The 23,842-nt window shown below is 50.2% G+C and overlaps 1 protein-coding gene across 42 annotated transcripts in view; it reads right to left on the reverse strand.

Annotated features, from left to right (window-relative positions):
• EPB41L4B (erythrocyte membrane protein band 4.1 like 4B) overlaps positions 1-10,888 on the reverse strand; it is a 139,058-nt gene extending 128,170 nt beyond the window's left edge. For 12 of the 42 annotated variants that reach the window (XM_086315848.1, XM_086315843.1, XM_086315853.1 and 9 more), the window contains exon 1: positions 10,059-10,490. In XM_086315848.1, coding sequence (XP_086171974.1) covers positions 10,059-10,358 — 300 coding nt within the window. In that variant the 5' untranslated portion in view covers positions 10,359-10,490. Of the gene's footprint in view, positions 1-10,058 lie in introns of all 42 variants that reach the window. The other 30 variants (XM_086315844.1, XM_086315836.1, XM_086315831.1 and 27 more) reach the window with 10 other exon arrangements.
• Positions 10,889-23,842: the final 12,954 nt, after the last annotated feature.

Here is a 23,842-nt window from a genome sequence, read left to right on the forward strand (position 1 = left end):
GTTTCCCGAGGGGGGATGGAACCTGGGCCCCCTGCATTGGGAATGTGGAGTCTTAGCCACTGGACCACCAGGGAAGTCCCTGCTGCTGCTGCTAAGTCACTTCAGTCGTGTCTGACTCTGTGCAACCCCACAGACGGCAGCCCACGAGGCTCCCCCATCCCTGGGATTCTCCAGGCAAGAACACTGGAGTGGGTTGCCATTTCCTTTTCCAATGTATGAAAGTGAAAAGTGAAAGTGAAGTCGCTCAGTCGTGTCCGACTTTTCTTTTAAACCAGTCATATTACAGATGCTCTTTTGTATCTGTATTTCATCATTAAAAGATTTAAAGACTGACTGGACAGAGGACTTGCCAACACTGAGCAACTCTGACAAAAGACCAGACAAACTGGGAGAAGGATTAGCAAGAAAAGGAAGAGTCCCAGGTGAGAGGAGCCAGGATGCCAAGGACAAAACCCCGAGGGGTGGGTGGAGGACATCCAAGTCTCTGATGGCAGTGCCATCAGTGAACGGCAGGGCAGAGTTAGGAAGGCCCAGACACGAAGAAAAGTCTGTAACTCGGATGAATGGGTCAACAAACTGTGGCATGTCTGCACACTGGAGTATCATTCAGCCTTTAAAAAGCTGACCCATGCTACCACCTGGATGGACCTTGAAGACATTATGCTAAGTGAAAGAAGCCAGACACAAAAGGACAAGGACGGTATGACTCCACTTACGGGAGGTAGCTGGAGGAGTCAGATTCCTAGAGACAGAAAGCGGACTAGAGGCTGCCAGGGGTACGGGGAAGGAGGAATGGGGAGTTCGAGTTTACTGGACATGGCTTTAGTTGGGGATGATGAAAATGTTCTGGAGATGAACAGCGGTCATCTTGCATAACAATGTGCACATACTTTGAAGTGTACACCTAAAAATGGTTAAAATGGTCAATTTTATGCTACTTACGTATTATCACAGTTTTAAAAATCCATATTTCAAAGAAGGTGCAGCTGAGCAAGCAAGCTGGAAGGATAAAGGAGAGATGCTACCAAGCCTACCTCAAGCCCCTTGAACACACATAAGACATGACACAGATGACAAGAGCGTTCAGGCATGAAGTGGGCATGGAAGAGACACCACAGAGCCAAGGGAGGCTGACCCTGCAGGCACCCGAGGAACCGGGCGGTCCACATCCCCCTGGCAGGGCCAGCTTCCCTGGGCGATTCTGCCCCTGGGACCCGGCTCAGTGCCGGGAAACAAAGACACTCCAGATGACCCCATGGGTGGCACAGGGCCCTGGGGATATCACCCTCCAGTTCACAACTTCTAGAAGGAAATGCTGGGCACTCAGCCAACTGTGACACTGGGGGAAAGAACCTACAAGACATGCTGAGAAATGGTAGACAGAACCCGAATGCCAGAGATGCTGTAAAGCAAAGAGGTTCAGCAAAGGCAGGGCAGTTTACGGCAGGAAATTCTAACCTGTCAAAGGACAAAAGATTCTGACCTTCCCTGGGAGTTCCAGAGAGCACACCTTTCATGGGCTAGGGGTAGAGCACTAAAGAATGGGTCAGGAAACCCAGATTCAATTCTGGCTCCACCCTACTTACAGCTGAGTGGCCTTGAGACCTGCGTAAAGGGGATAACAACACTTTCCCAGATGGTAGCAATTAAGGGAAGTTAACACAGATTCTCCAAGCCTCGGGGGTAGGAGAGTCAACAGGCAAGATACCAAGTGCTCTGAGTGACAACCTTCAACCCCAAGAGACAGGTAGGAACAGGTATTATTACACACACACAGGCAATATTACACACACACACATACACACAAACTTCTTTAAGTAATTCAGAATAAGCCAAAAAGAAGGGACCAAACTGGGTGAAAAGTATGTCTGGAAGGCTTGGGTAAGAGGAAAAAAGGTTTTTTTAAAAATAAAAACAGTATATAAAAGGCTGCACACCATGTTTATAAACATGTATGCAAAAGCCCAAAGACTGAAGGGAGCGGTGAAACCAACCAGTTGCTATGCAGCAGGATGGGAATATATAAAATGTTTCTCTCTGTGATAATTTTAGTGTTGTTCTATTAAACACTTTTTTAAAACTGTTGCCTATTACCAAACTCAGCCTTGAAGAATTATGGGCCTCAAACCAGAAGGCCCTCTGGTTGAAACCACACTCACCCAGTATGACTTACAGGTGTGAATTCCATGCATGGGAACCCCAAGTGGCCTGGAAAGGGGGCCACCGTTCTGAGGCTCCGGGTCCCCATCAACCCTGGGGCAGGCTCCTCCCACCCCCACTCCTCCCAGACCCAGTCCCGGTCAGACGACCTTCCCGACACAAACCTCCTCTAGCCCGAAGCTACAGTCTGCCTTACTATGTGACACCGGTGGGGTTTTTTAAATCAGTCTGCTGGGCCCTGATTCTCCCCTCTCACAAATAAGGTATAACAACAGTAACCACCAAAAGAGGTTTGGTAAGGATTCAAGTCACTTAAGCACTTAGCATAGTATCAGCACACTGTGATCCCCTGACTCTTACCAGCCTGAGACCCTCCTCTGTGCTTCAGAGGTTGCTCACTCACTCCTTCAAGATTTGGGGGCTCAGCCGGCGCTCACAATCATCCCTAATCACAAGGAGCTGGAAGCCCAGCCAGTGCCGTTTCCTGGCTCCCATCCTCCCTGTATTTGCACCTGCTGCTTCATCCACTGAATGCCTTCTGAGCAACTCTTAACAGCAGAACCTCCTAGGCAACCTTCCGGACAACTCAGTGTCACTCAGGGCATTGAACCTTCTCCAAATCTAGCCCACGGTTCCATGGCTCACCCCCTCACCACCCCTCGTGGGGTTCCGAGTTATCTCCTGACACTGTCTCCCCGCTTCTAGACTGGAACTCTCTCCCCTGTCCTATCCCCTCCCAACGCTTCATGCGGGGTAAATGCACAACCAGTCTTGGGTGACTGAAAGCACTGGCCAAACAAAAACATTGTGGGAAACAAAAATTAGCCAGAAATTAAAATCAAGTGGGACTAGTGAGATACATCCAGTGTCGAGAGAAGCTGAAGAGGCTGCAGGATGAGATGAGAGACCCTGGGGCAGAGGAGGCACTCCTGGGATGCTGCAGGGTTACCCACCCATCTATGCCACATCAGCCCCGGCTGGGAGCAGGGCCTGAGCTCCCTGGGCAGGTGGGAGCCTCCCCAAAGCAGGTGTTCAGAACACAAGTCCTCAGATGCAAGGGGAGTCTGTGGCCACATCAACGGGACCTCTAAGCTGCCGGGAAGCAAAGGTGATTGGTGGGGAAGGGCTCCAAGGATGAGGACCCCACTGCTTACCCAGGCATTAGGTAGCGTACAGCTCAGATGGCCACAGGGAGCTCCCCGCCCCAGCTAAGGATCCCAGGGGCTGTAAAGTAGTAGGGGCAGAAGGGTCCCACCCTAAAGAGGCCCAAACTTGGGGTCTAGCTCCCTATTCAATTGTGCTGTAGAGGTGGGGAAAGAGACTTTACTGTTATCAACCCATATAAATTCATCGTTTTAAATAACATATTCAGAACTAAAAACAAAGAGAAAAGTACAGATGGACACACACACACACCACAGTTTTAAAAGTGGTTATCTCTGATGAGATTTTAGATGTTTTTAACTTCTCCTCCATCTCTATATTTTCTAATCTTTCTGCTGCCAACGTGTTCTCCTGTGAAATGCAAGTGGGGGAGGAAAACACATGCCAACCACCAAAAAAAAAAAAAAAAAAACAAAAACCCACCAAGATGAATCAGCAGCTGACCCTGCCTGCAGGCAGCTGCCATGGGCCCGAGGAGGAAGCCCCAGCAAAGAACCAGATTCCTGCAGAAGAAACACTCTGGGCAGCATGGAGGAGGCTGGAGACAGGAGTCAGGCCATGGAGAAAGATGGGACACGGGTTTTGAGCACAAGTTGTGGGTGGAGGATTTCTGCGGTGATGGAGTGGAGTTTTTTCTAAGTCCCTATGCAAGAATGTAGGAGAAAGGCTATCTCCCTGTATCACCGACCCGACTCCCACCACAATCTTTTGCTATTTCAGAATTAAACAGACCTGCGCCTTCATCCACAACAGTGCACTAGAAACAGAACTCAGTGAGATTATACATGTGAAAGCTCTTAACCAGTTAATATTTGTTCTGTCCTGGACTTGTGCAGGGTCATGTTCCTGGTGCTGGAGAGGCTGGCAGACACCCCCACCCTGCATATTAACACCGACAATCCGGCAAGTGAGGAACCGGAGTTAAGCGAGGGCACCTCTGTCCCACTTGGGATGGTCACCATCCACCTCTCCTGCCTTCTCCTCTTCCCCACCTGCCCTCCTTTGAAAACAAAGGTATGTTTTAAAAATACATAAACCCATGACACAGTCATCCGAGGGCCCCCACGGCCTCATTCATAGTCCAGGATGGGTGCGAGCAGGGTAAGCCCTGGAGGGCCACCTTGAGTCATTACCAGCCCTCACAAGGAGGAAAAAGCAGCCGCCTGAAGTCTGGGATAAGGCAGGGTGTTCATGGCATCAGGGACCTCAGGAGTGAGTGGAGATGAGGAGCTGCCTTCTCATGGGTCTTATGTGGTCCTCCATTTCTTCCCACACCTGAGACTGAAGATACCCCTGTCCTCCAAGTTAGACCCCACTCCTCACTTCCCCCACACTCAATCAACAGCCCCACCTCCGGGAACGCACCAGCACTCAGTCCCTTCTCCACCCCAGGCCCTCATCACCCCTCACCTGGATTACTGCACAGCGGAACTGTCTCCAGAGAGGGAATGGTCCCCATTCCCTCTCCCAGCCCAACCTTCACTCTGGGGTGGCAAAGATGGGCTCCCTAAAGTGCAAGTGTGAGCCTACCAACCCCCAGCTTGGAGGCTGCTGCTCCCATCCTCATTGTCTGAAGCCCTTTTTAATGCACAGTGCGGCTGCCCTCTGCTCTCACAGTTCAGAGCCAGTGTTTTTCAAAGGTTGTGACTTGCATGCCCAAGGTACCGATTCAAAGTCCAGCTTCCTAAACTAATCAGAAATTCTGCAGGTGAGCTCTGCACAGCTGAACTGGAGACAAGAAAATCCCAGATGCACTCTTTGTGTACACTGAAGTTAGAGAACCCTTTTGCTGGAGTTTCCCGTTGTTTAGGTAAATGCCCAGAACATATCTGGCCCCCTGCCATGATGCTGTGTTAGGACTCGGGCCAGCCACCTTACTGCTGATCCTACACATCTCCAAAGGCGAGAGTGGTTCCCAAAGATGCACCTGACTCCTCCTCACTGAGTGACCAAGGGAGTCACTTTATATCCCCAGGCCTCTGTGTTCCATACATACGATGGGTGGATATGTGTTGTCTAGGGTCCCTTCTAGACATACAATCTTCATGTTGTATCATGTATGTTCTGTTGGGTCTGAGGTTCCAGTCCTGAAATTCTAAGGACCGGCATTTTTCTATTTGGGGGTGTAAGTGGGGGGTGAAAAGTGAAAGTCTTAGTAACTTAGTCCGACTCTTTGCAGCCCCATGGACTATAGCCCACCACGCTCCTCTGTCCATAGGATTCTCCAGGCAAGGACACTAGAGTGGGCTGCCCTTCCCTTCTCCAGGAGATCTTCCTGACCCAGGGATTGAACCTAGATCTCCTGCACTATAGATGGATTCATTACCATTTGAGCCACCAGGGAGTAGGCGTGGGAGGGTAGCATTCTTTTCTCATTCAAAGTGAAACTTGTTTCCAATTTCCAATAAGGGAGAGCCAAGCAACGCTTAGCCTTCCTGGCATGGTTTTTTTTTTTTTTTTAGGCCAAGCCACGCGGCTTATGGGATCTTAGTTCCCTGACCAGGGATCAAACCCAGGCCCTTGGCAGTGAAAGTTCAGAGTTCTAACCACTGGACCACCAGGGATTCCTACCCCTTTTTTTTTTTAATGTTCATTTCTAGAAAATTTCCCAATCCCTTTTCATAGGCCAAAGAGGAGGCACAGAGATGTGTGTGAGATGACAGCCGACCAGCAACCCTTCAGCACCCTGCTGCTTCCTAAGGCCTTTTCATATCCTTTTAGACATATAATCCTCCCATTTTAAAGACCAGAAAATCAAGGTTCAAGGATGGCGCAGCCAGACTGCGCAACTCAAATGTGCACATTCCCACCCTGAAACTCTCTGTGCTTGCCCTGTACCACCCAAGTCCACACTGAGCTCAGAGACGGTGAGAGCAGCTGCGCCAAACCCCCTACTGGCCAACGAGGCATGCCCTGCAGGGCATGGGAGGGAGCGCTAACCAGCCAGCCACACCCCTTCCTGGCTCTCCACACAGAGCTGCTGGAAGCCTGCGCATGCAAGGGAGGGGGGAGACGGGGCTGAGCAACAGCCGCACGAGCAAAAGCGATGCCAGGGATTTAGTCAACAGAGAGCTAATATGAGTCAACAGCGGGTGCCGCTGCCAAACACACTAATGGGATCTTCAGCGGCATTAACAGAAGGGAAGAGTCTGGGGCAGGCCGAGGGAGTCCTGCCCTGCTGGCCAGACCACACCTGAGGGCTGGGGCCTGGCCTTGGAGGGGGACGCACCTTCTGAGCCAGCACCCAGGTTTCTGAAGAGGAGTGGCTCTGGAGGGGCACTCTGGCCTGTATGGTGGGCCAAGGCCTCCTCTGGGAGCTGGGCTGGCACAGGAAGCCCACTCCAGATTGCCCATTATAGATGGATTCTTTTTTTCCCCCAAAGATCCCAACAAAGCTTAAGAACACACAGGCGTGCCAGAGGATGAGACCCACCACCTGGGGAAGGGGGCTCCAGGCTCCATCAGGGAAGCATCACTGGAGAAGACAATTACAGCTGCTTCTTCCTTTGTTATATATAACAGCGGGGCCGTGGCATGGCCAAGAAGTGGCTGACTCCCTGAAACAACAGGGAGTCTAAAAATGCATAAGGGGCACTGGATTTGAGATCCTAGAGCCACAAGAATCAAAGTCTCCAGGAAGTCCTCCTGATTCATCCATCCCCAGCACCCTATCTGGTGAGCCTGTGAGCTCAGCATCACTTACAGGAAAAAGACACACTGCTGCCTGCGTTTCTCAAGGGCCTCAAGGCCACCTCTCATTCACCTTTGGGTCCACAGCCCAGCTGAAAACCAAGGTGCCCCAGCACAATCCCACTGAGGGCCTTGTGTTTGAGGCACTTCTGGAACACGGGCCTCCTGACTAGGGCTAATAAAACGGCTTATGACAATGCCTGAGCATGGTTAGTATGCTGAGCGGAGAATGCATGACGCTACCACCACCAGAGAGTTTTAATTACAAAAGAGCCATAGTTAGCCTGGCAAGTGTGCTTTGTGCCTGAGCAAGTGACTGGAGACAGAAAATCCAGCTTAGGGAGATGGCGGTCAAAGGTAAATCCGGTGTACCAGGCCACAAAGCCATCCCAGGGCCCAAGAAGCGGTAAAAATTCAGGAATGCAGGAGACGAGAATAATGACCAGGGGGACTAAATGCCAAAAAAGGACAGCATAAAAAGTGAGCCTGGTGAAATGGGGCTGAGAAGGAGCACAGATGCTACAGCTTTATGGAGACCCGGCTGCTTGGAGCCCATGCTGTAACTGAGAGTTCGTTACTGGCACTGAAACTCTGAAGATGACTGTGGGAGACTGTGATGCAGCTCTCACACAGAATAAATCTTCCAGTCAATGAGCTGTGCTCACTGGTGAATTCTCCATCTTTCCTCCCCAAGCAAGGGCACAGATGACCAAACCCAACATTTGCTCTGGACCTGCCTTTGGGCGGCACATATACATTATATGCATGTCTATATAAATAAAATTGGAGGTTCACTAAATAACATCTTAAGGCATCCCATTGGACGTCCCTGGTGATACAGTGGATAAGAATCCGCCTGCCAATGCAAGGAACACAAGTTCGATCTCTGGTCTGGGAAGATCCCACATGCCGCAGAGCAACTAAACCCCTATGCCATAACTACTGAAGCCCGTGCGCCTAGAGCCTGTGCTCCCCAACAAAAGAAGCCACCGCAGCTAGAAGCCAACACTAGAGCCTGTGCTCCCCAACAAGAGAAGCCACCGCACCTAGAAGCCTGCACACCGCAAGTGAAGAGCAGCCCCCTCCCCCCACTGCTCTCTCTGCAACTAGATAAAAACCCAAGCAGCAGGTAAGACCCAATGTAACCCAAAAATAAATAATAAATAAAATTTTTTTTTTACAAAAAGGAAAGAAATCTGCCATTGTAAGAAAACCTAGTTAATTCTTCTGTCAAGTAGCCTTTAATTAAGTGAAGAAACCTTTAGGATGCAAAACCTGCCTCCCCCACGCTAGGCCAGGGCTCCACCAGCTGAGGTAAGTCAGCCTTTGCATCCCAACCTGTTCATCTGGGTACCTGTTTGGGTCTATTCACCACGCATGCATTTTTACTGGGTTTGCATTTTTCATCTCAGGAACACCACTTAAACCTGTCGCAGAAACCTGACAGAAGCAATACATTTTATAAACGAATCATCTTGGGGGAACAGACAAGAAAATCATCAGCAGTGAGCGTTGTCAAAGTTCCCAACCAGAGCATTCCTTTCGCAGATCTGAGATGCAGAACGCGCCACATCCTCTCCACACACCAGCTGCCCGCTCCAGAAGCAACCCACTCACCTCTCCTCCACTCGGCTCGGCCCGCCCCCCTCCCCTTTTTCAAGCCTCCTCTCCCAGCTGAATAAAAAGCTGGAGAGCCCAGTCTTGGAAAAACAGTAACATTTTAATACTATTTTAAAGACAACTGCTCTGAGCACTGGAATGTTGGCTCCTTTTCCATGAATAAAAAGGCCCCCGAAGGGTATTATCGTAACAAAATGATATCCTATGGAGAGCACCAGGAACCACAAAAATAAAATCGCCATAAACTGAAACTGTCTCAAAATTAAACCTAACACAAGGAAACATTAAACCGCAGGCCAGGCAGACTCTGATTTTCCCATCTAAAACCCTTACAGGTTCCCAGCCAGTTCTCTCCTGACGTCCAATTTCCCCCACCCGAGAAGGTCTGAATGCTTTCTTTAGAAGTCCCGGTATGTTATTCCGCCCGCCCCGCTTGAAACCCTCGGGACGATCTGTAACATTCATCTAAAGCTCAACCGTTACTGTGTCCTCAGTCACACCCAAAGATTCCCAAAGGCAACGTCTGCCGCAGCGCCGGGTGCACAGTAGGCGCCCCACTAATGTGCGGATTCGATCTGATCAGATCTGGCCCCTTGGGCTAGAAAGACCCGCTGGTGGCCGGACGCCCTGGCGGGGATAGCAGCGCCAGCCGAGCTCTCCGCTGCAGGGGGCGGGGTGCAACCACCTGTGGGCGGGTGGCCCGGGCTGAGGCCGCGGCGCAGCCGCCCTGGGGTGCCTCCGCGGCTCCACGCACAGTCCCCGGGGAAAGTCCGGCGCCCCAGGCCCGGAGGCCGACTCCCAGCGGCCCAGAAGGGGGCTCTGCCGCTGCAAAGTTGACCCGATCAGCGAGAGTAGATTCTCCAGTTAGCTCCCAAGTCGCCCAACCCCCTGTGAAGCAGCGGGCCAGAGGGGCTGTTTAGGATGGGATGAAGGGGTGGGGAGCGCCCAGATGGGGACTGGAGAGAGCAGAAATACTCCCCTGACTCCCCCCCAAACTTGGGGCACCTGCCGGCCAGCAGGCGAGGGGGCTTCTCCTCCCCTGCCTTCCCACCACGGCCTGGTGGCGAGTCTGTGGGGGCAAGCGGGCTACCCCGGGGCAGCCCCGCCTTGTTTTGACATTCTCTAAACGACAGCCCAGCACCAAGAAGGCCGCTGCAGGCACCTCAGGGACCGAAGGGGAACAACAGTCACCCGCGCCAGGGGGCGGGGACTTGGGACTTGAGGGGGCGCGGGCCAGGGATGGGGGCCCCCGGAAGAGACCAGAATGGGGTGGCCGGAGAGGGAACAGGACTAGGAAAGCGCGCAGAAGGGGGAGGGGATCCCGGAGAGGTACAAGGGGAGCTCCCCAGAGGGGAGCATCGGGGGAAGGGAACTGCCCCACGAGCCCCGGGGTGCCAGTGGCCCGGACCGGCTCCGTCACTCACCGGCAGGTCCACGCTCACTTCGGTACCGTCGAGCAGGAAGACGCGGCAGTAGAGGGTGGCCTTGGAGGCTCCGGCGGCAGAGATGTGCACGGCCGCGCCGCCCGTGAGCAGGGGCCCGCCGCCGGCCGGGAACACGCTGCCCCCGGGCGCGGCGGGCAGCGTGGAGACAGCGGCGGCCGGGCCCCCCCTCGGGCCCCCGTCGCGCTCGTCCCCCAGCCCGGCGGCCCTGCGCCCTGCCGCGCCCCGCGCGTAGCGCTGCATGGAGCGGCGGCCAAAGGTCCGGCGCAGAAACCGCAGCATCCTGGCTGGGGGCGTCCCCTGCCTCCGCCCCCTGCGCCGCTGCCGCTGCGCCGCCGCCCGGGAGTGCCCCGCGACGCCGTCAGTGCCAGCGCCCGCCCGCGCCTCCTCCCGCCGGCTGCGGCCCGGGGCTCGCTCCCGCCGAGGCCGAGGCCGCGCTCCGGATGCCTGCGGGGCGCGCCGGCCCGGCCAGCGCCGACTGCGAGTGGCCGCGGGCGGGAGGGCGCGCTCGGGGCGGCCAGGCAGCCGTCCCGCCGCCGCCTCCGCCGCCACGCGCTCTGCCGGGCCAGCGGCCTGCGCTCGCGGCCGAGGGGCTGCTCCCGACGGCCGGCCGCGGGCGGCCCGGGGGGCTGCGGGGGGCGCGGGGGCGGGCTGCCGGCTGCTCCCGCGCCGCGAGCCGGCCGAGGGCCAGCCGGAGCAGGGCGCCTGCGTGCTCCTGGCGCGCTCGCTCCCACTCGCCGCGCCCGGGCCCGAGGAGGCCCCGCCGAGTACCCGCTCCCCAGGCGCCTTTTCCTGCGCCCGCAGCCCCCGCCTCCCACCTGGGAGGCTGCACCTCCAGCCGCCGCTGCCGCCGCCGCCGCCGCCGCCGCCGCCGGGACTGCAGCACGCCCTCCTCCCTCGGGGCTGCGCCGGGTATTTGCAAACCGAGTCTGTGCTGCCCCCTGCCGGCCCGAGCGCCCCCTGCTGCTGTAGGTGTGCTCACGTGTGTACACGTAGGTGAGCACACACGTGTTTCCGGCGCCCTGAGCCCTGAAGACGCCCGAGTCTCCCCTTGCCTAGTTTGTAAACCTGGGCTGCATGCCCTCAGGGGAGCCATGCCCGAGAGGCCAGAAAGAAAAACGCAGGAAGCGAAGGCCCTGCCAGGCCCTCAGTTTCCCCTTCTGGAAAAGGATGGGGGTGGACTAGGTAATCTACCAGGTCCCCACAACTGAAGTTCTGTCAGTTTAAAATCTCAGAGCTGAAAGAGCCCTTTCTGCTATTCCAGTCCTATGGACACATTCCAGATAAGGAAATTGAGGCCAGGCTAGGAGAAGTGTACTTTCCCAATGGACTACGCAGAGAAACACCTTTCCTCAAGGAACTCGTGTCCAGTATGGAGGAAGTGTGCGTGCGTGTGTGCTCAGTCGCTCAGTCCTGTCCGACTCTTTGCCATCCACAGAGGCCTGCATAAATAGCCACAACTTTTAAGAGTAGTAAGGGCTGAAGAAGTTACTGAGAAGCAGAGTAGAACTGAGGCGTTAGGAGGTAGTCTATGAGGATACACGGAGAATATTGGAGGCAAAGGAAATGTTTATAAACAATGCCCCCCAGGTATACAAGTTCAGGGACTGGTTCAAGAAGAAGTGGGTTGTCCATTGTGGTTGAAAGAAGGTCAGGCCTCTTGAGAACAGCACTACTTTGCTTCTGTGTGTGCCTGACACTGTGCTAAGCCCTTCTCATTCATCATCTCCTAAATCCTCAGGACAGCCTGGTTCCATAAATGGTTTTATCCCCATTGTACGGAGGAGGAAATTGAAGCTTAGAGAGCTTAAGAGACTTGCTCCAGATTTCATTTCAAATAGGGGCTCGTTTGCTGGGATTTAAAGCTGTTGCTCCTAACCACTGCCAGGCTGAGGCATGTGGCATGATTGGCAAGCAGTGGTGGTTTCTGAGAGACCTGGACAGAGGCAGTGGCCACAGCAAAGGGGAAAGAGAAAGAGAAGGATGAATTCAGGAGGTATTCCAAAATCGACGTTTACTGAGGATCAGGCACGGTCTTAGGTGATTTCATGGATGGTATTTTCATTACCCTCATTTTAACCTTTCTAGATAGTTCTGTTTATCCCCATTGACTTAGGTGGAGTTTGGAGCTTAGAGAAGTAACATCCTTGCCTGAGGTCTCAGAGCTCCTGAGTGGCAGCAGCCAGTGCCCTCCCCTGTTGCCTGATGTTTCTCTTACGACTCTACAGGGATCTACCTGGTGACAGTGTATTCTGAGGGGGCACCTGCAGTCAGGCTTCCAATACCCACTCTGCTCCTCTCCCCACCCCCACCCCCACCACCAAGACTTAATAGAATACTGTCAGCAAACGTGTTCAAAGGGGACCCAGTCTGCTTACGGTTTATAAGGGTAGCCCATTTCCTACTCTATAGCCCAGAAGTGCTCTGGTAGACTGAATAATGGCCCTCTGAAGATATTCACATCTCAGTCCCCAGAACCTGTTCCTGAATATGTTCCTGTACATGGCATAAGGGACTTCACAGATATTCCTTATAAATTCAGGAATTTGAGGTGGGGGGGTTATCCTGGGTTATCTGGGTAGGACCAATTTAATCACAAAGGCCCTTGTAAAAAGGAGACAGGGGAGTCGGAGACAAAGAAAGTGATGTGGCAGTGGGAGCAGAAGTCAGAGCAATGCGTCCAGGAGTCAAGGAGTGCAGGCAGAGGCTGGAAGCTGGAAGAGGCACGGAACAGATTATCCTGTATATTTTAGAAGGAACACAGCCTTGGTTTTTAATGCAGCCTGTAAAATCTGACTCTGACTTCTGACCTTCAGAACTGTAAGATAATGCACTTGTGTTTTAAACCCCTAAGGTGATGGTGATTTATTCCAGCAGTGATAAGGAGACTCATACAAGTGCAGGGTTAAATCATGTTAGGTTGGTACACTACATTTTCCCAAGCCTCTTGGCATTGTCACAGTGCCATCCCTCTCAAAGGAACTGTCATTCAGTTTCTACGTATCCTCTGTCCTTCTCTCCATTAAATGCTGAGCTCCATGAAGACAGGAGTTTTTTTCTTATTCATCACTGTATCCCCACCCAGCACCTAGCCTGCTGCCTGACAAATAATCAGCATTCAATAAATGCTTGTTGAATGAATGCAGGATCAGATTTCATTGTCGTAATAGCCCGTGGGGTAAGTATTACTTTTGCCTTTTAGAAATGGAGAAAATGAAGGTTGGAGTAGAGTCCAGACTCACACTCACCTCTCCTGACTCCAGCTCCCAAGTGCTACTGACAATACCATGTCATATCTAGATTGCGTTCATTTTACCTGTACCTTCTCTGTCCTGGGCACCGTCACCTCACTGATTGAATGGATCTCATTCAGTCTTCATCCCGATAGTGATTTTTAAAAAAAATTTATTTACTTATCTGGCTGTGCCGAGTCTTAGCTGTAGCACTCAGGATCTTTAGTTGTGATCTAAATCTAGCTCCCCGACCAGAGATTGAACTTGCGCCCCCTCTATTGGGAGTGCAGAGTCTTAGCCACTGGACCACCAGGGAAGTCCCCGCAATAGTGATTTAAGCACTATTTTCTCCACCACACAGAGGAGAAACAGAGTCTCAGGACTTTCTTTGATTAAATCTCACGTTAGTCAGGTTTCCTCCCCAGAATTTCCACATTTGAATAGTAAGGTTGCATTTTGTCTGTTCACAGTGCTATCTATTTCAGTGATTGCTCTTTCTTCACCTTGGCATTTTAGACCATAAAAATTCCTTCCCTCTTATCCAAGCTCTGTACCAGCCCTTCAGAAATTTTAATTGCCATTTCTCAGACCCTCTCTGAGAAGGCCTATAATACTTTGGCCACCTGATGTGAAGAACTGACTCATTTGAAAAGACCCTGATGCTGGGAAAGACTGAAGGCAGGAGGAGAAGGGGACAACAGAGGATGAGATGGTCAGATGGTATCACCGACTCAAAGGACATGAGTTTGAGTAAACTCCAGGAGTTGGTGATGGACAGGGAGGCCGAGTCCATCGGGTCATAAAGAGTCGGACACGACTTAGCGACTGAACTGAACTGAAGACCTCTCTGCTCAATGACAATAGACCAGAAATGCACATGTTTCTAGTTTGCCAACACATCGCTCTTTTATGGGCCTTTTGGTCTTCAAACTATCAGTTAGTATTTTACCTGTGTTCCTGTCTAGAACCATCTTGAGCTGAAGTTCTCAAGAAAGAGTCTACATTTAAATTCCAGGTCCTTTCCTTGGCCACAAGCATTAGCTTGAGTTTCTCAATGTCATGACACTTTGGAAGCTGACCCGTAGAGTCACTTTTTGCCTTCTCATCATTAAAGATCAGCCACCAGTTTTTTGAATTTTATTTTTATTGAGGTGACATTGATTTATATAAGCTTATATACATCAATATAAAGTTTATATAAAACATATAAGTTTCATGTGTACAACACTGGTTTCGTTTTTAATTTTGTTTAATTTTTGGCTACACTAAGCGGCACGTGGGATCTTATTTCCCTGACCAAGGATCGAACCTGTGCCCCCTGCTGTGGAAGCACAGAGTCTTAACCACTAGACAGCCAGGGGAATCTTTCAGCCACCACTTCTTTGTCCACCTCCTCAGGTTCATGAGAACCTCCTAGCTTCCTTCCCATCCCTACTCCCAGAGTAGCAAACCTTGGGGAGCTCCTTACATGGACCCTTCCTCCATAGTAGTCTTATGTGTTAATTAAACAGCCCTTAGCCCTGTCTCTAAGCAAGAAACTCCTCTCAGAAATGTGCCATTTATCCTTAGCCTTTGTTTCCTGGCTCATTTCCTAGACTCAATAAAATTATGCCCTCATTCCCTCAGACTCTTTTTCTTTTCCCATAGAACAAGATTACACTTGAATGTATGCTCCTATTTATTCCCTTGTAATTTTTTTTCCATAAACATTTACTGAGACGTTACTATGCCTCACAAAGCCCTGCCCACTCTTCCAAGTGTTTGTAAATGTTGGCTTAGTCTTTCTGCTATGATTTCACAATAATAGCTATCATTAATTAAAGACTGTGTTGTGGGCAGCTGTGGTTTCTGCCAGCCTTGAGTCCTTTTTCTTTCTTTGGGGACAACAACACAGAGAGAAGCATAGCCAAAGCACATAGTTTTCTGGTGAAAGTTCAGGTTTAGACTACCTGGATCCAGCCATGCCTGAAGCTACTCCTTGGAATTTACAGTTTAATAAGTGAATCAAAACAGAATGAAGATTTTTCCAGGTCCCAGGTTCCTTGGCTTCATTTGTTCTCTTTCCTGAACATGAGGCATAAGCATTATTTTGAATAGGCACTCCCACTTTGTTCATTCTTTAAAGGACTCATCTCCAAGCAAATAATTAGCAAAGCAATGCTCATCACTGAATTTACAGAAATAAATGAAGAGTTAATAACTCATCTAAACTTTTAGGTTCAGAAGTGGCAGTGATGAAAGGACTTTTGGGTGACTACAACTGAGTCCCAAATTTATATTTTTAGCCAATCCTTTTACCCTGCTCAAATCTTATTTCTGACTTCCTTCTCAACATCTAATCCCTAGATCTGCATTCCAAACATCTATTGCCTGGCCCCGTGTCTAGACTCAAGAGATCAACATTTGGAGAGAAACAGGAGTGGTCCGCCTTCCCTGACGCCCACCCTGGCATGTGTACCCTATCTGAGGACCCATTTCTTCCCTGAAGGATGTGCACCCCGCTCTGGGGAGACCCACATGGCTCTGATGTAATAGCCCCAACATTCAGACGCTAGCAATGCCCACAGAGAACAGAGGGGAGCACTTTCATAGTGCTTGCTAGCCTTGTTACCTCCCTGCCTTCATCTCAGATGTAACCACTTATTATTTAACATTCCTCATGTGCTTCCTAGTCTCTTATTCTCTCTTAGCCAACTGGTTACCTTTGATTCTTTTCTACCCAATGGTCTAAAATCAGTGCTGTCCAATAGAACTTTCTGCAATGATGGAAACATTCTATTAATATATCTGTGCTGTCCAACATGGCAGCCCTTAGCCACATGTGACTATGGAGCACTTACAAGAAAGCTAGTGTGACTAAGGAACTAAAATTTTAATTTTATTTTATTTTAATTTAAATGTAAACCTGATTTGTTTTTGTTGTTTAGTCACTAAGTCGTGTCTGACTCTTTTGTGTGGACTGTAGCCCGCCAGGCTCCTCCGTCCATGGGATTTCCCAGGCAAGAATATTGGAGTGGGTTGCCATTTCCTTCTCCAGGGGATCTTCTCAACCCAGGGATGGAACCTGTGTCTCCTGCATTGGCAGGCAGATTCTTTACCACTGAGCCACATTAGAAGTCATTATATCAGACAGTGCAGAACTAGACATCACCTCTACCTCATCACCCATCAGTTCAGTTCCGTTCAGTTCAATCGCTCAGTCATGTCCGACTCTTTGCGACCCCATGAATTGCAGCACACCATGAATTGCAGCACCCTGTCTATCACCAACTCCCAGAGTTCACTCAAATTCACATCCATCGAGTCGGTGATGCCATCCAGCCATCTCATCTATCATCCCGTTCTCCTCATGCCCCCAATCCCTAAAAGACTCAGCATCAGAATCTTTTCCAATGAGTCAACTCTTTGGATGAGGTGGCCAAAGTATTGGAGTTTCAGCTTTAGCATCAGTCCTTCCAAAGAGCACCCAGGACTGATCTTTAGAATGGACTGGTCAGAGGGCATCACCTATGCCTGGGCTCATTTCTGTGGTCCCTGATCCACTCCTATTGGGTCCAAGTAGTGACCCTTTTTCTCATCCCAGGCTTCTGACATTAGCCTTCCCAGGCCCAGCCAAGTCATGACTTGATCCTGTTTGCCATTGATTCAAAAACCCATCTTCTGCCAAGTTGGTCAAAACCAAGGTAACTTGTTCTTTGGGGGAAAGACCTTGGTAACTGAGCTGCTATGGTGGTAGGATGTGCTTTTGAAATCCTTCCACAGCTCAGAGCACAGCCTGAAAGCAGATTTCCAAAGTGGGGGTTCCATGACCCACTTGGCTGAACATCACACAACCAAGGCACAGGAAGCACAGACACAAAAGGAACCCTCCCCATCACCTCCTTCCCTGTTGTAGCTGTCAAGCCCTAGTTCAAGCCAAGGAAAGACAGAACTTGAAGAAAGAGAAGCTAGTGGGTAGGGTCAGATGCATGCCAGTGAAGGTTTAAGAGGCATGAGGTCTGTGAGGGGCCTCTGGACTGGGCCAGCTGGGGAGGAGACATTGTCCCTTGTGGCCTTGAGGGCAGTCCAGTGGTGGAAGCAGAGAATGGATTATATGATGGATGCAGGGAGATGGAGATAGTAGATCCAGGCCACTCATCTTGAAGGCTTAGTATCAAAGGCAGGCAGTGAGGTATCAAAGGAAGAACAAGGACGGCTGGATCCTCATCTGATACTTTCTCATCTGCTAAATGAGTTTTGTTTTGTTTTAATAATAATAGGACAAGATAGATAACAGGTGCAAAAAAGAAAAGGCTTTATAAATTGCAAAATTCTGTGAAAATATAAGGCTCAAAAAAGAAGGGAATACGGCAGTTGCTAGAAGGGGCAAGGAGACCAAAGAAAATTTGGGGGGGGGGGATGGCTCTAATTTTAATATTGGGGAGATCATTACATATTAGGAGAAAAAAGGTGGGCTTCCCTGGTGGCACAGTGGATAAGAATCCACCTGCTGATGCAGGGGACATGGGTTCGATTCCTGGTCTGGAAGATTCCACATGCCTCGGGGCCACTAAGCCCGTGCACCGCAGCTACTGAGCCCATGTGCTGCAACTGTTGAAGCTCAAGTGCCCAGATCCTGTGCTCTGCAAAAGAGAAGCACTGCCACGAGAAGCCCACGCACCAGAGGAAGAGTGGCCCCTGTTCACCACAACAAGAGAAAGACCCAGTGCAGCCAAAAATTAAAAAAATGTTTTTAAAGGAAGAGGCATGTGGAGAGGGAAAGACCGAAGGGGTAAAGGAGTATCATTGAGCAAACCTATAGAGGATGTTTGGCGGGAAGGAATAAATGCATTTTTTTTAAGCTGGAGGGAAGGCTGATTAGAGAGAAGCTGGGTGGAGCTAAGAGTTGACAAATGTTTATCAGAGGCACCCTGCTTTTTATTCCCAAGGGAATAATAAAAAGAATAACACGTCTTTATGCTGTGCAGAGGTTTATGGCTTATTAAGCGCTGTCACAGACATGACTGCATTTAATGACCCTGCCAGACAATCCCGGCTGTGTGGTGTTCTTAGCCTCAGTTCACAGCTGGGGAACCCAGGGCTTGAAGAAGTGTGGGACTGAGGTTACGTAGCTGGTACGCAGCCATGTATTGGGATGGGAGCCCCTGATCCCAGGGCTATTTGGCTGGCTTGCATCCTTCCCTCAGTGCCCTCTCTAAACTGAAACCTGGCCCTTCCCCGCAACTCCTGCCCTCACTGACTCACTGGGAGGGGCCCCTGTTCCTCTTTACTCCCTAGAGCCAGTTTCTGACCTTTAAGACAACACCCTCTCTCTTCCCTTTGCCACCCTCTTCCCTAGCCTGTCCCTCCCTTTGGACTAAGCTGTTAGAATAAAGGCAGGGTTTGGAGCATATTAAGATGGCAGCCACTGCAGACCTGCCCTGCCACTCCCCACTCTGCCCCAGAGATTCCCAAGGGAAACAGGCACCCAGGGCAATGGCAGGAGGTGCAGGCTGTGCTTTGTTGTACTGGACCTGCCCAGCACCCGGGGCTCTCTGATCAAGCTGGGATGGAGCCCAGGGCCCAGTCTGAAAGAGGGCCTCTCCCCAGCCCTCCTTTGTTTTGACCCTGTTTCTCCCTTCTGGTTAGTAGCTGCCTGCAGAAGCAAAGGCAAGTTTATTAAGGTGTGGGTGAAGGGAAGAGAGTCACATTCTTGTGTGACTTTTTGATGCTTGGTGACCCCGCTACGCATAAGTAAACCTGACCTAAGCATCATCCTGGAATCTGACCAATCAGATTAATTCCCCTCTTCTTAAGGTGGAGACCAGAGAAGACGTGGCCAGGAGAACTTCCTTGGAGGGGAGGAGGGGAGGGCCTTTCTCTGCCAATCCATCTAAGCTAGAAACTTCCAGCCCTCATTCCCCTTCAACCCCAACTCTTCCACTGCCATTACCTGACTCTCCCAGACCACTGCACAGCCTCCCCTGAAGGCTCTCCCTCTCCAGTCCACTACTTACTCAGCCCCTAAAGTGACTATTCCTCAAATGGCAAAGGGCTGAGTCATCTCCCTATTTCTATCTTTCAATAAAGCTAATGACAAGGGACGCTGGTGAAAATGATAGAGTTCCAGGCGCCTAGACGGAGGCCTGGGGCCATCTGTATTTCTTATCTGGACAAATTCCACATAGAAATCTTTAGCCAGACTGTATTTGCTGAAGAGGCTGAATGAATTTTCAGCCGGAGCTCCCTCCCCCACCTCCTTGGAGACCTTAAGGGACTCCTCATAATCTATAGGGCAAAGGTGTCCATCGGCCCTGCCTGCCCCCACAGCCCCACTGTCCCTTCCCACCACCCCCTGTCATGAATTCTAAATTACTGCCATTCTTCACATACCCTAAGGTGACCTTCAAGATTTTATATGTGAATCTGGGACTTCAATGGTGGTCCAGTGGTTAAGAATCCACCTTCCAGTACAAGGACACGGGTTTGGTCCCAAATCAGGAAACTAAGATCCCACGTGCCATGGGACAACGAAGCCTGCACATCGTAACAAGAGAAGGCCGTGTACCTGGAGACAGTGAAGACCCAGCACAGACAAAATAATTTTTACACGTGAATCCTATGGCCCTCAAATATGTCTTCCCACCTCCCCACCTGCAAACTCTTATTCAACCTTCAGAACCCGATGGGCCCCTCAGTCAAGCCCTTTCTGACCCTCTCTAAGAGATCTGGTGGATTCCCCTTTTCTCTGTCATCTCACAGTGCCATCTGCATCTCCCTCTGCCACATAAACTGGGCAGCCTCCCTGTGCTAAGGGCTAGCAGCCCTTAGTAGTTACAGATAGATGACAGCTTGGATTAGAATGGAGAAAGTGGACAGGATTGAGAGGTAATCAGGAGGAACCCCAGTGTGATGTGGTGATGGATGGGCTTTGGGGGCCAAAGAAGCGGGTGTCAGAGGACTTGACTCCTAGGTTACAGGCTGGTGAGTCCCCTCTCCTCCCAGATGGGGAGTGCTTCAAAGGTGAAACCATGTCTTGTTTATCTCTTCATTCCCTGCCCTGTGCTGGCCTGGTTGGGGGAGTTTCTTCAGACCCAGGCAGGCCTGAGCCTGCTAGGAAAGCTGTATCAGGGGGTCCATCCAGGAGGTGCGGGAAAGACAGAGATGGAACACAGAGCCAGGCCTGATGAAGGGGGAGGCTTCCAGGTGAGGGGTCCTGGGATGTGCTCAAGAACTTTCATTACAAGCTACCTCTGTCACTGGCTTTCTGTCCCAACCTGCCCTCCTCCCTTGATAAAAGGACCAATGCCCATTGGATATTGAAAGGTCTGGAGTTTGAAAACTAATTCTGAGACCTAATTCTACCTCTCCATCATCCCCTGGCCTTGGGAAGGTTGTTTCTTCTCCCAGGGCCTTGGAGAATATTCTCTCTCTTTCTCTCTCTCTCTCCATCACTGCTCTGTCTTACACACACACACACACACACACAGGCTGGTACACATAGATGTTCATTAAATGGCCATGGTCACCAACCAGGAGGTGTATCAGACAGTCCAGCCCAGAAACATTTATTGGAGGTGGTGTTTGAATCCTGACTGTGCCACTTACTTGCAGTGTGACCTTGGGCACTGAATTTGAGCCCTCCCGCCTTAGTTTCTCATCTGTTAACAGGACATAATAATAGTAACAACCTCACGGGTCTATTGTGCGGAATAAATGACACGGTATGTCAACTATGTCTGGGAAGTACCCAATAAATGTGAAGTGTTATTGTTAGCATTTCTGGTCACGTAATTATCGATAATTTTATGTCTTAAATAAATAGAAACTTCTGGGTCACAGCCTGGTTGGCCTGGCAGGGGGCCCAGGGCTGGAAAGGGTCCCAAAGTCTTGGGCATGGGAGTGGAAATGAAGTCAGGGACCCTGGGCCTTTGGCCTGGGGATTGGTAGCGGCCAGGCAGGGACTGGGAGGGGAGAGAAAAGAGAGAGAAAGGTGGGGGTGCAGGGTGGAATTCGAGAAGAAATACAGCCAGAGAGAGAAAGAGTGAAAAAACACCACCACTGTGGCCAGGGAACCAGCTCTCAGTGAACAGAAACCCTGGAAACCGGTCTGGGCAGTCCTGGAGCCAGGTTGGGTCAGCTGGTGTGGCAGCCACAGGGAGCAGCGCTGGCTTTGGGTGATGCCCGAGGCTTTCTCATTTGACCAGGGAGGCATGTAAGGGGCTCTCCAGGGCTGGCCTGTGACAGTCCCTTCCGGATTGGGAAAGAGAGAGAAAGACTGCTTCTGAGAAAGCTGGGGCACACGCTGTACTACAAAAAAGCATAACTCATGAAGCCTTGCAGAGGTAGATTCCAAATTCTCATCAACAAGGGTGCCGAGACCATTCAAGTGGGAAAGGACAGTGTTTTCAACAAATAGTGCTGGGAAAACTCCATATCTACATGCAAGAGAGAGAACTTGGACCCTTAATGTTACACCGTATGCGAAAATCAGCTCCAAATGGATCAAAGACCTAAACAGGAAAACCAAAACTATAAAACTTGGACAGGATTTCCTTGGTGGTCCATTGGCTAAGAACCTGCCAACCAATGTAGGGGACACGAGTTCGATCCTTGGTCCAGGAAGATCCTTCATGCCACAGGACAGCTAAGCCCATGTGCCAGAACTACTGAGCCAAAGCTCTAAAGCCCGTGCATCACAAGCGAAGCCAGTGCAACGGGAAGCCCAAGCACAGCAGCTAGAGAGCAGCCCTGCTCACTGCAACTAGAGCAAAGCCCATGTACAGCCACGAAGACCCTGCATGGCCAGAACAAATAAAACTTTTGAAAAAACTAGCTCTTACAAAGGTAACTGGTGTATCAAGACCCACAAAATGTAGGCCTCTTCAGGGGTCTGCTTGCTGTTGTTCAGTCACTGAGTCGTGTCGGACCCTTTGCGACCCCAGGGACTGCAGGCTTCCCTGTCCTTCACTATCTCCTGGAGTTTGCTCAAATTCATGTCCAGAGTTGGTGATGCTATCTCACCATCTCAATGTGTGCTGGCCTCTTCTCTTTTTGCCTTCAATCTTTCCCAGCATCAGAATCTTTTCCAATGAGTCAGCTCTTCGTATCAGGTGGCCAAAGTATTGGAACCTCAGCTTCAGCCGCAGTCCTTCCAGTAAATATTCATTGGATTTCAGTTTTCAGCTGCTTATTGCAAAATTCAGGTTTAAATTGAAGAAAGGGAAAACCACTAGACCATTCAGGTATGATCTAAATCAAATCCCCTTATGATTATACAGTGGAGGTGATGAACAAATTCAGGGGCCTGGCTCATGTCACAGATCTAAACCCAAGCCAGCCGGCACCTACGGGTAACACCTCTTAGTTAAAGAAACCTCACATACATATCAAAATCTTCCAGCTCAGCTTTGTCTAGTTATGTTACCTGGAAAATAAGACCTGCTGGCCTCATAAGAAACTTCCTGACCTCTTAGCCAATCACATCCTGTTTCAGCACTGCCTCTGCAGAAACTTTATAAAACTCACTCTTGCCCAAAATCTCTCAGGAAAGATGTCCCACTGCAGTAGACACTATACTCCCCAATCTATTGATTATTTTCCATTGAATAAAGGACAGCAAACTCATTACTAAGTTGTATTATTTTTGTCATTTGACATCTCCTAGAAGAAAACATAGAGAAAAATCTTCAGCAGTGCTTTCTTGGTTATGACACCAAAAGCACAAGACAAAAAGGAAAAAAATATATATAAATTGGCATCCCTCAAAATGAAAAACTTTGGTGAATCAAAGGATATTATCAAAAGAGTGAAAAGACACAAGAAGAGGAGCTTGAGCACCACAATGAAGAGTAGCCCCTGCTCACCAAAAGCAGAGAAAGCCCTTGTGCACCAATAAAGACCCAGCACAGCCAAAAATAAAGAAATAAGTGGGGGAAAAGAAAAGACCCAGTGCAGCCAAATAAATAAATATTTTTTTTTTAAAAGAAAGAGCAAAAAGACAGCCTACAGTTTGGGAGAAAATATTTACAAACTATGTGCCTGATAAGGAAGTAATATCCAGAATATATAGAGGGCAACTAAAATTCAATAAAAACAACCCAATTCAAAAATAGGCAAAGGATTTGAAAAGACATTTCTAAAAGAAAGAAGGTAAGCAGATGGCCAAATAAACACATAGCAAGATGCTCAACATCATTAATCATTCAGTCAGTTCAGTTCAGTTCAGTTGCTCAGTTGTGTCAGATTCTTTGCAGCCCCATGGATTGCAGCATGCCAGGCTTCCCTGTTCATCACCAACTCCCAGAGCTTACTCAAACTCATGTCCATCGAGTCAGTGATGCCATCCAACCATCTCATCATCTGTCATCCTCCTTCTCCTCCTGCCTTCAGTCTTTCCCAGCATCAGGGTCTTTTCAAATGAGTTGGTTCTTTGAATCAGGTGGCCAAAGTATTGGAGTTTCAGCTTCAACATCAGTCCTTCCAATGAATATTCAGGACTGATTTCATTTAGGATGGACTGGCTGGATCTCCTTTCAGTCCAAGGGACTCTCA

Source organism: Bos grunniens, chromosome 8 (assembly GCF_055505025.1).
Source record: "Bos grunniens cultivar Pamir isolate PY7600 chromosome 8, Bosgru_T2T1.0, whole genome shotgun sequence".
NCBI classification, from domain to species: domain Eukaryota; kingdom Metazoa; phylum Chordata; class Mammalia; order Artiodactyla; family Bovidae; genus Bos; species Bos grunniens.